This window comes from Ammospiza nelsoni, chromosome 13 (assembly GCF_027579445.1).
Source record: "Ammospiza nelsoni isolate bAmmNel1 chromosome 13, bAmmNel1.pri, whole genome shotgun sequence".
NCBI lineage: Eukaryota > Metazoa > Chordata > Aves > Passeriformes > Passerellidae > Ammospiza > Ammospiza nelsoni.
The window spans coordinates 2,553,418-2,569,895 of NC_080645.1; the positions used below are offsets into that span (position 1 = coordinate 2,553,418).

Consider the following 16,478-nt stretch of genomic DNA (forward strand, 5'->3'; position numbering starts at 1 on the left):
TCCCGTCTTTTTAATAGTAAAGTTAATTAAGCCCTAGATCTTTACTTGAACAACACCTTGGGTTACATTTTTTTTACTATTTAAAAACATTAAAATAAATATGTAAATAAATATGCATAAAATTAGAATCTCAAATGGAAAGTGTCAGTATTAAAAATAAACCTAGGAAAATATCCTAGCTCATGACAATGTCATTAGAGAAGCAGTTCTTTCAGAACTGATATACTTCCCCATGGTAATAATAAATTATTAATAAATTAAAGAAAATAATGTATTTTAGGAGAGAATATGTATTCTTTCCTAGAATATAGGAAAGAAAATTTGTATTCTAGGAAAACACACCTCAAAGAACACATGGGCAGATTTCCAGGCTGCTCTCCTGCCATCCTGGCTGGGAGCAAATTGTGCCATCACAGAAGGCAGAGTTCAGCATCATCAGCTCAGCTGCCTACATGAGCATCAAACTCATCATCATTTTTTTTTTTATGTGAACCTTCTTGCAGAGAGTTACAGCACAATTGTTCTGATTTCAGCTTTTCTGTTGGGTAACATGATCATGCAAACATCCTTCGTGCTGCTTCGTCCCAGCCCCAGCTCTGTTCCAGATCCAGGGGCTCTGTTTGCCATTTTCAAAAGAACACAAAATGCAAACAGGGCAACAGGAGCAATTTTAGCAGAGTTAGAACATACAACAAAAGAACAAAGGGAACCATGAGACATCTACAGCACAACAAATTCTTCATTCCCAGCTCTGCCTTTCCTCACTTCTTGTTGTTTGCATCTTAAAAAGTTCTGTCAGCACAACCTTCCTGCTCCAGAGAGGGGCTCCTAATTTATGAATGGCAGCCAGTTTAAGCAGCTCTGTGGGGTTTCCCTGGCAACAAACCCATCCTAATACTGCAATGAGACCAAACAAATTCCCAAAGTTCTTGCCCCTCCTGCCACACTCTGAGTCAGCAAGGTCGTCCTGGAGAGCTGCTGCCATTTTTCCATTTTTGAGCATCATTCCCCTCCCTGCAGATCCCATTTACCTGCAGTAGGATGCTCACAGACATCAGCCTCCCTTGCTTTTCCCAGGGAAATTATCCCTTAAAAACTCAGTAGAGTGTCTGAACACAGCAGAGCGGGAATTGTAACAAAACCAAGGCCAAACCCATGCAGACAGCAGCACATTTCAAGGGCAGGAACCCCCTCCTGCTCATCACTCCTGCTGGTACTGCACCTCCAGACAATACAAGTTTTGCAAAGCTGTGGATTAAAGTGGATTCACTACAAGTACTGCAGCCAAGGATTTTTTCAGGGCTGGTATCCACGAGATGCAGTGTAATGAGTCCCTGTGCTCCATTATTTATGTTATGGTAACACAACACTTTCCAAAAGCATTTGCTTTCCTGTCTAAAAGGATTTTCCTGTGACTGCTGTAGTGAACTTCAAGCCTGAGCTACTTTTTACACGTCCAGTATCTTCCCAGAAGTGACTGTCAGATAAAATATAACTATTGTGGTGGGTTTTTAAAAGATGAACAAGTAGTTTTGTTTTTCCACTTCATGGTCCTGCATTTTCAGTTGCAAAACATATATACGTAAATGAATATATAAACACATATAAATATACCTGTACACACACATATGCATGTACACACACATATTTCACACCCCTTTGTGGTTCCTGAGGCTGCAATTTGATGATTTGTGAGCTGCAGTCTCTGTCTCTCCCATTTCCATTTCCCTGGTGTTGCTGGTGCCCCCCAGCTAAACTGGGAGCTTCTGACTGAGGCAGCCAAACCAGGAGAAATCTGGCCCAGAAAAAACTCACACATTAAATACCAAATAAAAATCCAAACCAAGACAAACCTCCCAACCTCCCCACCACCACCACCCCCAAATCTTTTTGCCTGTTTAGCTCCAGATTGGGGATCAAGGTCTGGCTTTATTTTAAAATGATGACAGTAAGGTTTTAGTCCAACATCACTCACATCAATACTTGCTAATCACCTGAAAGAAATTATTGCTATTGAAATTTTTTCTAAGTAATCCTTCAAATCTTTTGAGGAGTGGTTTTCCAACACCACCATGCCTGGATGCCTGTCCAACTCAGTAGTATTTCTTATAATACTTGCTTAAATTCTCTAATAAAAAAGATCTTGTAAAGTCATATAAGTTTACATATTAAAGTCTCCTTGAAAGAGAGACTGTAGAATAGAATTCATGCTTGTAGAGTTGATAATGCATTATTCATCCTACAGGAATGCCTCTATAACAGCAGTCAGAAAGCACAACCAAAGTACTGAAGCTGTTAAACAGAGGGGGGAAAATCACACTACAAAACAAACAAACGAAGAAAAACAAAAACCCCCAAACAAACAAACAAACAAAAAAAAAACATTTTTAAAAACCCACAAAACACTTGGAAACAAAGAAAAAATATACAAAGTTGAGGTCTCTTTTATGACCTTAATTCACGTCCATTTTGCCCTCACCTGACAGTGCTAGAACCTTATCTGTAGCAGCAGAGCAGGAGCAGTTTGCAGTGCCAGCTCTACAAGCAAAGATCCCATGCACAGAAAAGAACACAGGAAATGAACATCAAGATGATAAATTGATAATGAAATACAAAAAGTTATTTAAAAAAACCAAAACCTGCAACTATTTGAATTATTTGTAATTCTCTCCATGACCACAGCAATCTGCAGGCACAGCTGTGAAGCTGCCAAAAAGCTTCTTAATTGAAAGTCTGGCATGTGTTTTTTACTACCTTACTCTCTTTTTAAAATGTGATCTTAATTGCCAAAAATTAGGGGAAAGAACATTACTTGCTTTTGGAGAAAAAAAGATAATTCTTTTTATGCATTATATGTATGAAGGACAAAATGCCCCAACACAAATACATTGATATTTGGAACTAAACATTAAAATGCCACTCCTTAATACCATAACTCCCACGATTTACTTGACCCTTCAAGGTCTCCTTCCTAAGGGATCCTTTCCCTGTTTATCCCAGCCATGAGTTCAGTTCTACAAAGCTGAGCTGTGCTCCAGCAAATGCATTAAATTAAACCCAAGGCAGAGGAATCATCTGCAGATGATCAGGTAACAGCAGCAAGAAACAGTTCCCACTGTGCCCATTTCTCCTTTAGGTCAGTGGCAGATTTCCCAGAAGCAGGAGACAGAGAAGCTTCTTCCCTTTTCATTCCTTGGCAGAAGGATTCCAAATTTTCCCCCTTGAAACTCCTTTGCTGTGGGTTTTTCTGAATGGAAACTTTCCCGCTGTGCTGACAGGCCCAGTAAGTGCTCTCTGTTAGCCTGATTAAATCAAAACCTGATTAAATCAGTCAAAACCTGAGGAGAGATTTTAAATAAATTCACCAGGCTTTGGGTCAGCAAAATATAAATGAAGTAAAGATGCAGCTCATAGGAATCTGCAAGAAGTGGCTGTTTCTTTACCTATGGAGCTCAAGGAGAGTGGAAGACATCAGGTCCTCAATCTCTGATGGAGGTCTAAGAACTTTTCAAATACTACCAAGTATGTTTGAAAGCTTCAATGTGTTCAGTAGAGGCTGGAGTGGCACCTTTTCTACATGCTGTAAAAAAACCCCCAATTCTACTTCCTAACATGCTTGGACTTTTCTAAAATATCTAGCAGCCCTACACAGGGTTTTCAGAACAGGCTTGGGTTCTTAAATATTATTTTCTGATGGGGAAATTGAAATTTTCTAGTCTGAATTTAAAGCCATTGTCCTGATGAATATAAAAGTAAGATGAAATGGAGGTAAAAATAAAAACCCCCATGGATATTTGAGTCTAGTTATGTAGCACTCTGATTTCACTTTCTAACCTCTCCCTTCCCCAAGAACCATTTCCATCACCCAGCCTGGGGTTTGGGAGCCTGGCAGTAACACAGGGGCACAGTGTGTGCTGCAGTCTGCTGAGAAGACACATGCTCAATATCCCAATTTTCAGGAAATATCCCAGATCTTAATTGCCCTGCAGTTAGTGTGGCTGAGGAAATAGGTTCTTAATTTGTCTGGCTCCAGCAGAAATGTTTTTCAGGTTAACTCAGTAGAGAAAGGGTATTTGATAGGAGATATTTCCTTCTTCAGGACTGGAGTTAAAATGATGCTGGAATGGGTAAACAGCAGCCACAAAGCAGGTCTAACATTTAAGATCATGCTGTTGTGACTCTTCAGGGCTCTTGCCTGTACCAGGGAGCACAGAGCAGAGTGAGGAGGGAACAGACAGAACCACAGAGCCTGGTGCACCCCATGGAACCCCCCAAGCACCTGGCCTGTCCCTGCTCTTTGGGAGGGGCGCAAGGGGCACTGTGCCAGCCCAGAGTGAGCAGCCCCAGCGTGTGCAGTGATGCAGCTCCGCCCTGGCAGCGCTCAGCTCCCTCCCAGGGCTGCGGGCTGAGCTCCAGGGACTGCAGCCAGGGCAGCACAGCGATGTCTGCTGCAGACTGCATCACCTCCGTGCCTCATTTCACAGCTGAAACAGCAGCAGCACCTCCTCTGCCCCCGGGCTTTTCTAGCCTGGCTCTCACAGGCAGGTGAGAGCGGGAGTGAGCCCTGGCTGCCCTGCACTTCTGGTGACTGCACCTCTGGGTGGTTTTAAGTGCTATACTCTTGAGTGTCTGACATGGCAGGGTCAGCAAGGATGTGAGGAACAAAACACCAGACACTCGTTTTCTTCTCATTTCTCTCATTACTGTGTTATGCTGAAGTAATGTACTGTGGCTTTTTTTTTTTTTCCAGGAATTTCATTAATATTTCTTTTTTTCTTCCAGCTACGACGAATGTGTGGGGCCAGGAGCAACACAGATATATATTCCCACAGATGATCCCCCCCCATATTCCCTGACGGACCCTTGCCAAAGAATTGAAACACCTGGAAACATCTGTAGCAGGCAGGAGGAGGGGGCAGCCCGTGCCGCAGGGAGGCTGCGGGAGCCCGGCCCGGCCCTGGCCGTCATCTCCCGGTGCGGGGAGCGGGACAGCGGCGTGTGGGCACAGCGTGTGGGCACAGCGTGTGGGCACGGCGTGTGAGCACAGCGTGTGGGCACGGCGTGTGGGCACGGCGTGTGGGCACAGCGTGTGGGCACGGCGTGTGGGCACAGCGTGTGTCCGAGGGGACACCGAACACCCTCCGCTGACACCGAACACCCTCCGCTGACACCAAACACCCCGCTGCCCCTCGGGCCCCAGCACCGCAGTGACAGCGCCGCTTTCCTGCGCTTCTTCCGAAGAACTCAGACCAACAGAAAAATAAAGCCTCTGGAAGTTTTACCGATTTTATATCTTTAAACAGGGATATAATGGCACCTCTGTGAATCCCAATGGGATTTTTTTTTTACAGTGAATTTTGCAAGTTTACGTAAATTTCCCTGTTTGTGCTTCAAAGTGTTCCATGGCATCACACAGCATAAAAGAGCAGCCGAGACAAGCAGTGCATCTGACCATTCTGAAGCATTGCAGAACCCATTGAAATTAGCCACTCATAATGAAGATAAATGTTATCCAGTCAAGCCTACTTGTTGATTTTATGATACTTTGCATGTTTTAGAACAGATGGAAAAAGAAGAGCCTTTTGTTGTCATTGCAGGTGTCACTAGTACAGCTCATTCGGTGTATTGACAACAAAGCATTTTTAAATAACTCTTTGTCTGTGTGTTTCAGTAGGCAAAGCACTGGCTAAAAAAAAGATTTTTATCAGTACCACTAGAAACAAAAGGAAAAAAAAATAATATTCACATTATTCCTTTGGTACCAGGCTTTCCCGGCCATTGCAAACCTGTTGCAAGTTTTCCTCAAAAGCCACCACGCACCACGGGTGGAGGAGAGTGGCGCTGGGTCCCCAGGTACAGCACGGCTGGGCAGGCGGGAGCTGCGCGTCCTCGCCGGCCTCGCTGCAGCCAGGGGCAGGCACAGCGACCCCAGAGGGTGCTGCAGGCCGGCTCCGCACACGGCTGCACTCCCAGACACAATCCCGGCTCTTTTCCCGTGAGGAGCACTCTGTGAGTGTTCCCGGGTGAGCTCTGGGAGCGCTGTGAGCGCCGTGCAAACAGAGACACCGGGCTGGGCTCAGTAACAGAGCCTCAGGGGCCTCGGAGCGTTCCCAGCTTTAGAGAAGGGACCAGGAAAAGGAACCCAACGAGTGAGGCCAGACACTGGGCTGGCAGTGCGTGGGTCCCCGGCGGTGTGCCAGGCCAGTGGGAGCTCAGCTCAGGCACAGCAGGGCCGGGGCAGTGGGAGCTCAGCTCAGGCACGGCAGGGCCGGGGCAGTGGGAGCTCAGCTCAGGCACGGCAGGGCTGGGCCACAGCGGGGCCGGGGCAGTGGGAGCTCAGCTCAGGCACCGCGGCGCCGGGGCACAGCGGCGACGCGCCAGAGCGGGGCCGGGCCACAGCGGAGCCGGGGCAGTTGGAGCTCAGCTCAGGCACGGGAGGGCCGGGGCAGTTGGAGCTCAGCTCAGCTCAGGCACGGCAGGGCCGGGACAGTTGGAGCTCAGCTCAGGCACGGCAGGGCCGGGTCACAGCGGGGCCGGGGCACAGCGGGGCCAGGGCAGTGGGAGCTCAGCTCAGGCACGGCAGGGCCGGGTCACAGCGGGGCCGGGTCACAGCGGGGCCGGGGCAGTGGGAGCTCAGCTCAGGCACGGCGGGGCCGGGGCACAGCGGGGCCAGGGCACAGCGGGGCCAGGGCAGTGGGAGCTCAGCTCAGGCACGGCAGGGCCGGGGCACAGCAAGACCTCGTCCCCAGGGCCGGCCGGGGCTGCACTCGCCGGAACCTCCCCTGCACCAGCCCCGCCAGAGGGGACCGAGTGTGGCACCGAGGGCCTCCCAGAACGGGCACTGGCTCTGGGGCGGGCAGGGCAGTAGGTACCCAGCCCCTCATGGGCACCCCTTGCCGCTTTTCCCCTCCCGGAGCCGCTGGCCGAGCCCCAGGCGCCCGCTGGGCCCAGCTCCCGGGGCTGGGGCTGGGCTTGAGGGACAGCGCATCCCCCAGCCTCGGTCTGCTCATCCTGAGCTGGGCACGATCCATGGGTGGGACAGGAGCATCTGCCTCCCCCATTCCTTTGTGTGGAAAGCAAAAAAAATGCTGCAAGATTCACACTAGGAGCCAGTCCCGACATCCAACAGCAGGCGGCCAAGGACAGGTTTCTGAAATGAAACAGAGTTGGGATCTTGTTGTTCACTTCTGCCTGGAAAGTCCCATTCCTCATCTGAAATAGTCCCATTCCTCTTCTAAAATAGTCCCATTCCGTGTCTGAAAGCTTCTGTGTGTCTGGCCTAGAACACACAACCCACATGAGAGCAAGGAGAGCTCAACCCTGTGCTTTCCTTGGGACTTTCCCCTGGAAAACTTCTTTGCTGTGTTGTTTTGAAATGTGTTACTGCAGGGAACGCACTCTACATTTTAAAGTAATTTTTAAGTTCTGTGTCTAATGGCAAACCCCAGGGTGAGTCTGGGTGCTGGCAGGAAGCAGAACTGGCTGCCAGCACATCAACAGCAGGGATGGAGCTCCAGCCAGCCCTTGGGGCTCCATCTGGGACCAGGGACAGGAGCCAAGGAGCTGTGGCAGGGGAGCAGAGTTATCACAGGCTCATCTCCAGGAAATTTCTTAGAGGCATTTTCACTAACATACAAAAAAAAAAAAAGTTTTTTACACAGAGAAAATGGACTTCATTTTCTGTCCCCACTAAAGGATATGTAAAGCTCAGTACAGTAAATACATAATGATGTTTAAAAGGAAGCAGCATCCAAATTATTAAAATTGCACTTGGATTTTCTGTAAATACTAAATAATTTTCAACTGTAATCATCATTTCTACACTCCAAAGATTGACACAATTACAATTAATACTTAGATGGGAAGTAATTATATGGTTCTTACTGCTATATAAATTATACCATTACTGAGTCATATGCACATGATGAGATATAAGGTAAGCATGCATTTTTTGCTAAGTAGATGACAGTAAATATGTATGTTGCTAAAATGAGACAATTCTTTTGCAGTTCAGCAAGATTTTCAATATTCTCATATTCTCAATACTATACCCAAAAGAACAAACAATTCACCATTTTGCACTGCAGAACTGCTGGCACGCATTGCTAGAAGGTAAGGCTCTATTTCACATTTGTGTTTTTAACAGAGAGAACTGCTCCTCTCCATAAAGTTTTCATTTCAACAGCGATGGCATGCACAGCACCCTGCAATGAGAGAAACAACCCTCTGCCCCAGCTCAGAGGGGCAGAGATGCACAGAAGTGCCTCAGTCAGGTTTACTGGCAGAGCAGTCGGCAGAGAGGGAAGCACAGGGGGCTCTGTGCAGAATGGGATTGCAGAATGGGATTGGCTTCCATCTGCCTTTTGTTTTCTAGTCACTTCTAGTTTTGAAATTTTTAAGTGAATTGTTTTTATACTTGGGTGCTTTGTGAAACCTGCCTTAGCCTTTTTGATCAAGGAGGAGAGTTTGGATGCAGTTGGGTCCAGAAGTGCCCTGCAGGGGAACCAGGCTCTGCTGGGACTTCTCTGTGTGGATCCACCTCTGCCTTCTCTGGTGGCATATGGGAGCCTTCCTTGGTCAGCACTCAGGCTAAGTTTAGCCATAGCCACTGACCTTTGGGGATGGTGGGTGTGCTGTGACACCCAACTGCCCTTTTTCAGCAGAAAAAGGGGTGTCCTGTTCAGCTCGTGCATGGGGACTTACTTCCCCTCAGTACTTCTGCATTTAATATCCTCGGTGTGCAGCTCCAGCTCTAGGTGGCCTGGGGCTTCCTGGGATTTTGCAGTGCTGGGGTTGCACTCCAGCAACCCAGATGCTTTGGGAGCTCTGCCTGTGCAGATAAGTCCTGGCTGCTGTCACAGACACTGCCTGTCCTTTCCAGCTTGGGTCAGGGTGTCACGTCTTAAATTTGTCACTTGAAAATGTGTGCTGACTGCTGACTGGGCTCTTAAAGGCCAGCTGCAATCTGAGCGTGCGCTTTGGAGTGGCCCACTGCGCTGGTGATCCTGGGCTGCTCTCACCTCACGGATCAACTTTCCCCATGGTGGTGGGGACACCGGTGCTATGCCAGCCTTGCAAACAGAGCTTGAGCCGTGCAGCTGTGTGCCAGGAGCAGGGATTGTGCTTTCAGCTGAGGAAATGCTTTGTCCTTTGCAGATCTTTGATCCCCAACTGAGTCATCGCCGACTTGATTCAAGATGCCCCCCATCGGAGGCCCTGCAGGATACACTCCTCCTGAAGGAGGATGGGGATGGGCTGTGGTCGTCGGAGCCTTCATTTCCATTGGTTTTTCCTATGCCTTCCCCAAATCTATCACAGTGTTCTTCAAAGAAATTGAGGTCATCTTCAATGCCTCCAGCAGCAAAGTGTCCTGGATCTCCTCCATCATGCTGGCTGTTATGTATGCAGGAGGTAAGTGGGGTGGAGGCAGTGGTACTTGTGCTCCTGCATCACAGCACAAGATGCTACTCTCCTGCTGGGACTGGTGATTCCCACCTGGCTGTGGTGACAACAACCAAAATTTTGCTAACACTTTGAATTCTCTCCTTATCTGAGAGCAAAACCTCCCTTAATGAGTTTTCTTAAAGGAGGCTGCTCAGAAAGTTCCATTTAATGCCCAGAATGCAAAAACCGGGTTAATGTGTCCTCTGCAAAGCTTTAAAATCTTTCCAGAGAATTATGACTTGTGTAATTCTGCCCTTGTCCTTGTTACAGTGAGTTGCAGATGCTGTGTCTACTCCCAGCATCCTCCTGAAGGCCAGGGAGCTGCTCTGCCACATGTGGCAATGTGGCAACTCTGCTCTTAGGGGCACTTTCAGATAAGACATTGATTTTTATTTTTTTTTTTTTCAATTCAGGGAATAGTGGGCGTATGTAGGCATCTGTCCTCAGTTTCTTGTCAGCACAGTTGTGCTTGGAGTGCACTGAAGCCTCGTGCCACATGTTACTGCTTGCTGGTGCCAAGCAGTGCTGTAGGCAGCTTGTGCTGTTTGAGAATGGTAGTGTGCACTGGAAGTGCAGAGACATGAGCAGAATAAGGCAAACCCACATAAACTAAAACAGCTCCACTCCCTCCCCTGTCCTTCAGAAGCTGCCTTTTGAAGACTTTTAACTCTCTAGCTGAGTCCTTCATGCATGTTTTTATGGGCAAACAGCATGCAGTGTTCCTGGTCTCCAGAGCCTGGGGTCTTGTATGTGCCTGCAAACACAGTCTTGTGCTGGGCTGAAAGAAACACTGTGAGCCTGCTGCTGTGGCCACTTCAGAGGCAAATGGGAGCTTGTCCCTGCTGCCAGTCCCCAGCTGGCAGGTTGCCTGCAGCCTTGTTGGATTTGTGCATCCAAAGGAGCTGACATCAGCTCCCAGCTCAGCACGAGGCTTTTCCTCTGCAGGCTCTGCTTTGTCCTCGCTCAGCTAGCGAAGCGACCAGCACCTTTCCCTGCTCCAATGTTGTAGCAAGCTTGTAAACCCTGTAACTGCCTTAATGAGACCCAATCTGGGCCATTCCTCCTCTCCCAATAGCTCAGAGCTGGTTCTTTTGGGGGCACTGTCTGGAGCTGCCTGGCAGCAGGGATAAGAGCTCCCTTCTCCAGTACTAGACTAGTGGTTGTCCCCATGTCCCCCTCCCTCCATGATGATTCTGTCCCTCCTGCTTTCACTGAGCTGTAGCCATTAAATTCCAGCAGCTGCTGGTCTTGGTCTGCTTGGTCATATGCTGGTGGAAGGGATGCTGAAAGTACCCCAGATCTACCTGGGTGCATTTTTCCCCCAGAAGGTGTTCAAGTACTGAACAGGCTTCCCAGGACAGTGGCCACAGCCCCAAGGCTGCCAGAGCTCAAGGAGCATTTTGGACAATACTCTCAGGCAGAAGGTGGGATTGTTGGGGTTGTCCTTTGAAGAGCCAGGAGCTGGACTCGATTCTTGAGGATCGCTTCCATCTCAGAACTTTTTATTCATCCCCCAGCTGCTGAAGCACTGGAATTGCTGCTGCCCCATTCATTCCTGCCTGAAACCAGACCCTTTACAGAGTCTGAATTGCACTGGAGCAGTCCCAGTGTGCATCCCATTTTCCCTGTCTCCTAGGACACCTGCCTGCTTGGAGGCTGAAAAAGTAGTTCATCCTCTGGAGTAGTAGAATCTCACAGAGCTGGGGCAGCTTCTGTCCTGGCTAGGGCTAGGTGTGAGGAAGCAGCACATTTCCCTCCAGCTGCCCTGTGCAGTCACCATCAGGATGCATGGATGTCATGGTGTCAAATGCTCCTTTGTCAGCGCCATGTTGGGATTAGATTCCATTATTTATGTGTTTTTGGCAGCTTGAGCAATCAAGTTAGATCAGGTAACATTTAGTCAAAAACACTTCCAGTGAATCTAGAAAACAGGTATGGGTATTGTTTTCCTTTAGAAAAGGGAGGGGGGGGATGAGGAGAATTGCCCCTAGAGTACCTGGCACTGCCCAGCTGCGTGGCTTCCTGCTGATTGCCCTGTGGAGCCTGCTATTTTCAGGGGGACTTCCCGGAAGAAAGGCTGTGGCTGCATTTAGACTCTTCAGGGCCATCACATTTGCTGAGTTCAAGGTTCAGGTTTTGCAAAGTGCTGAGTGCTCTGTGCACCTTGTGATGTGGCAGCTCTCAGGTGCTGCTGCTGCCCCCTCTCAGGACCCAGAGCCATGGCCCATCCCTGGTGGCATTGCACTGGAGCTTCTGGTAGCAGAGAGCAGAATGCTGCGAGGCTGGGAGCAGACTCTGCAGCACCAAGGCTTCTGTAACCTGCTCCAGACTTTGTTTAAACTGGGCAAAAAGGTCAAGTACCGTCCAAGGACCAATGAATAACATGTTGACAACCTCTCTGTCTGTTAATGGCAGAGCAAGGTCTGTTAATATTCAATGGATGTTCATTCAGTGTATTTAAATACATTTTAGTGTCTGTAGAGCATGCTTGGCAGTCTCTAATCACTGTTTGCTTTGGATTAAAGCGCCTGATACTGAAGCACTTAAAAGGGCAATTGGCCCCTGTCTGCATTAGGGATAGCAGTGAAAACAGAAGCACCCCTTCTCCTGGGGCACTGCTGCTTCTCCCCAAGCCCTGAGGAGCTCCACTTGCTCCCAGAGAAGGTGTTTCCTCACAGCTTCATCTGGTCTTGATCAGAAACCTCTGTCAGGAGATGTGCAGTTGCTTTGTGGCTGAGACCCCAGCTCATGGCGAGTGGGTGGCTGCAAGTAGGGCAGAGCCCCCAGTGCAGCATGAGGCAGGTGGCTTCGGCCTGTCCCAAAGCCCTGTCTCTGGGGGCAGGTGGTGGCTGGGCAGCTCCTCTTTCAGCCCACAGAAGGCAACTTGCTCAGAGAAGTCAAAGCTTTCTGGGCTTCAACAATTTTCTCTCTCTTATGGTTGGTTTAGATTAGATATTTAGGAAGAAATTCTTCCATGAGGATGATGAGGCCCAGGCACAGAGAAGCCTAGAAAAGCTGTGTCTTCTCCATCCCTGGAAATGGCCAAGACTGGGTTAGATTGCAGCAACCTGTTCTAGTAGGAAATGTCCCTGCCCATGGCAAGGAACTGGAACAAGATGATCTTTAAGGTCCCTTCCAACCCAAACCATTTTGTGATTCTCTTGTCTCCAGCTGCCTCTGAACCTTCTGTCCTTTCCCCTTACCCCAGTTCCCTCCCTGGGAGAAACAATGCTGTGTGAAAGCTGGAATCATCTGGCAGTAAAGATGCAGTGTGCTTGTGTGTGTGTTTGGTCTCTCATGCAAAGATAACTCCTCTCTGGTGCATCTCCTTTGTTTGCCCAGGTCCCATCAGCAGCATCCTGGTGAACAAGTACGGCAGCCGGCCCATCATATTGGTAGGCGGCTGCCTTTCCGGCTGTGGGCTGATCGCAGCCTCCTTCTGCAACACGGTGGAGGGGCTCTACTTCTGTATTGGGGTCATAGGGGGTAAGTGACAGCTCTGCCCTTGTGGGGCAGTGAAAGGAGCAACTTCAACCCAGTAATTATTAGTTGATGTCTGAATTTGCATGAGTTCTGGTTCTTGTCACTGCCTGGGTGCCTCTTTAGCTGGCAGCAGGGGCTGACTCCTGCTTATGGCAGCTGGGAAGTGGGTGAGTCAGTTGTTGGAATGGACTGTCTGGGGCACTGGTGGAATCACCATCCCTGGAAGTGTTCAAAAAGCATGTGGATGTCACACTTGGGGCATGGGTTAATGGGGACCTGGCAGTGCTGGGGGGATGGTTGGACTCCATTTTCTTAGAGGACTTTTCTAACCTGAATGATTCCATGATTCTAAGTTGGAAATGGAGCTGTGAACTCCCCAGAAGTAAAACCCCACTTGTCCTACTAGCCCTTCTGCCAGTGCTGCTGGAGGCATCCCAGACTTGAGCCCCTTATCTCTCTCCTGCAGGTCTTGGACTTGCCTTCAACCTGAACCCTGCCTTAACCATGATTGGCAAGTACTTCTTTAAGAGGCGTCCACTGGCCAATGGGCTGGCAATGGCAGGCAGCCCTGTCTTCCTCTCTACCCTGGCACCCCTCAACCAGTTCTTCTTTGGCATATTTGGCTGGCGTGGCAGCTTCCTCATCCTGGGTAGCCTCCTGCTGAACTGCTGCGTGGCTGGATCCCTGATGCGGCCCATAGGTCCCAAGCCAGTTCAGAAGAAAGAGACCAATAAGGAAGCACAGCAGGAGGCTGGGAAAGCGGGGAAAAAGGATGATGGTGACACCAGCACGGACCCCACTGATGGAAAGGCCAAGCAAGAGAAGGGCTCAGTCTTCCAGACAATCAACAAATTCTTGGACCTGACTCTATTCAAACACAGGGGCTTCCTGCTCTATCTGTCAGGCAATGTAATAATGTTCTTCGGGGTGTTTGCTCCCTTGGTCTTCCTCAGCAATTATGCAAAGAGCAAGAAGATTCCTAGTGACTCGGCAGCCTTCCTGCTCTCCATACTGGCCTTTGTGGACATGTTTGCCAGACCTTCCATGGGACTGGTGGCAAACACCAAGTGGGTCAGACCCCGCATCCAATATTTCTTTGCCATTGCTATTATTTACAATGGTGTTTGCCACATCTTGCTCCCCATGTCCCCCAACTATACTGGCTTCTGCATTTATGCTGGCTTCTTTGGCTACGCCTTTGGCTGGCTGAGCTCGGTTCTCTTTGAGACCCTGATGGACCTGGTGGGAGCTCAGCGGTTCTCTAGTGCTGTTGGCCTGGTGACCATCGTGGAGTGCTGCCCTGTTCTTCTGGGACCCCCTGTGCTAGGTAGGATGTGCTGTGCCTGGAGAACTCACTTGAGGGCATGGTTTTAGTGGGGTGGTGCTGGGTTGGTGATTGAACTTTGATCTTAAAGGTCTTTCCCAACCTTAATGATTCTATGGTTCTTTGACTCTGGCTGTCCTGCCTGGACTTGCTTAGTGGTGGTGGGTTCCCTTGAGCCATGGGCAGCCCATGGCACTGGGGCAGTAGTCTGTAGACCACTGAGGAATGGCCAAGGAAGTGGGATCTGAACCCGTGGCAGAGGGTAGGGGAGCAGGGAGTAAAGGAATGTGGGACAGGTCCTTGTCTGAATGTGAGAGTGATGGGCTTGGGCTGCTCTTGGGAATATCTCCATGACCTGGAGCTGCTTTGGGGGCTTCTTGCTGAACTGTATACTCTTGTCTTTTAGGGAAACTCAATGACATGTATGGTGACTACAAGTACACATACTGGGCCTGTGGGGTTGTCCTGATCATCGCCGGGACCTACCTCTTCATCGGGATGGGCATCAACTATCGCCTGGTGGCCAAGGAGGAGAAAGCGAAGAAGGAAAGGATGGAGGACGAGACCAACATGGATGAGGCTGGGAAGAAGAAAGAGGAAAAAACTGATGCAGCCTCCTCACCTCAGAAGAATGTCAAAGAGCAGGAGAGCCGCATGTGATGGACCAGTCTTAACCCCAGAGTGTGGGGGAAGTGCTGCTGCCCTGGTGTGGCAGCCAGGGCAGAGCTCCGCTGGTGCTGGGGGGCTGTAAGAAGTGTTTAAACCGGGTGTTCATTTTTAAACAGGCTCTGAATTGTCTTTCCATCTGTGTTAAAGGTAACAGGACTACACATGCAGTATCCTCGTGTGTCCAGGGGCAGGGGGCTTTTATAGTCTGGCTGTTTAACAGTAACATGAATGTACTAATATGTGCCTTACAGTCTCCATATCTAGCTGAATCTGAACGAGCCTTAACTCTAAACTGTGCTTTAGCTTGGGTTGGGGGACGGGGGGATATGTGTGTGTTTTGGGGAGTTTTTTTGTTAAAAAGCCTTAAAAAGCAGGATACTGGATTTGTTGAAGCACAATGTGCTTCAGGGCCGGCCTTGGATGAATACTGCTTCATACACTTCTTACTGCAGGTCCTCTGCAGGGGAGATGCAGGCATGGGGCAAGGTGCTCCTTAACCCTCATGCCCAGTGCCTCCCGGCTCTTTAGGTGGTCTTTAGGCATTTGTTTTGAAAACACTTTAGCTATTGTAGTTCTTTAAAATCGCTGTTTTTGTAGGTGTTCTCTCATGGGATATTTAGGTTGAAGAAAGATGGCTGGAGTTCTTGTTGGGCAGTGTCACCCACTCCAGGGCTTGCCCAAGCCTTCCTTGGGGACTGTTGGAGTCCCCCCTGCCTCCCCACTCTGCCTCAAGAGTGCCTCTTCTCAGCCCAGTGCTAGGTGATGTGAAAAGGGCTCAGGTTGTGCTGCTGGCATTCACGCTGCTGGTGGCTGTGCTGGCCCATCCCGCCCATGGGCTGGGCTTCCACCAGAGCATCCCATCCAGCCAGGTGTTTTGGGTGCCTGGCCTTGGGCAGAGCGGTGAGGTGAGTGGAGATGGTACATCCCTGAGACTTTTTCTGCTTTTGCTCTTTTATCTGTTAGAGAAACCTCTTTTACTTGCTTCTGTTCAACTGAGATCTTAAGGCAGTGGATGCTGAACCTCTCACATCTAGGACACCTAAGAGGGAGGAAAGAATTTGTACATATTTATTTTTTATTTTTTAGTGTTGGAAAATATCTCAACGTACATGGAGCAGGTAAATGGCTCTCAAGTTCTAGTAATGTTGATCAGAATTCATGTTAAGAGGCTTGAGTTTTTTCAAATAAACTTGTTTTTTTACAATTTACCTATCAGATGTTGAACTTCTTTCTTAGAAGTGAGATTTCTGTGCGCCAGATCGCATAGATTTAGGGTCAATTTTGAGGATAGGGTGAGGGGGGCTGTGGTAGGGCCTGACTCTACACTTGCTGCTCGAGCACCCTGTGGAAGCTGGACACATACTGAGAGGGTGAGATGCCCCCTTCCAGCTGGAAGAGGAGGCTTTGCTCAGCAGTAGGATGGCAACAGCATAGTGTCCTCATGCACTCTAGTTTTAGAAACCTATAAAAAGCCTCAAGAACTGCCTTGATTGTGAGGGGGAGGGACGTGCACTTAAAGGTCTGAATAGTGTGCAGATCCTCTTGCTGTTTCCTTCCA

General features: G+C 49.0%; 2 protein-coding genes across 2 annotated transcripts in view; both read left to right on the forward strand.

Annotated features, from left to right (window-relative positions):
* BEAN1 (brain expressed associated with NEDD4 1) overlaps nucleotides 1–5,476 on the forward strand; it is a 52,141-nt gene extending 46,665 nt beyond the window's left edge. The window contains exon 5 of the mRNA XM_059481670.1: nucleotides 4,783–5,476. Coding sequence (XP_059337653.1) covers nucleotides 4,783–5,041 — 259 coding nt within the window. The 3' untranslated portion in view covers nucleotides 5,042–5,476. The remainder of the gene's footprint in view (nucleotides 1–4,782) is intronic.
* A 3,682-nt stretch (nucleotides 5,477–9,158) lies between these two features.
* Nucleotides 9,159–16,128, forward strand: LOC132079141 (monocarboxylate transporter 1-like). The gene is made up of 4 exons (XM_059481605.1): nucleotides 9,159–9,411; nucleotides 12,787–12,930; nucleotides 13,394–14,254; nucleotides 14,658–16,128. Exons 1-4 carry the CDS (start codon nucleotides 9,198–9,200, stop codon nucleotides 14,909–14,911), a joined length of 1,473 nt encoding a protein of 490 aa, XP_059337588.1. The 5' UTR covers nucleotides 9,159–9,197; the 3' UTR covers nucleotides 14,912–16,128.
* The last annotated feature ends 350 nt before the right edge of the window (nucleotides 16,129–16,478 follow it).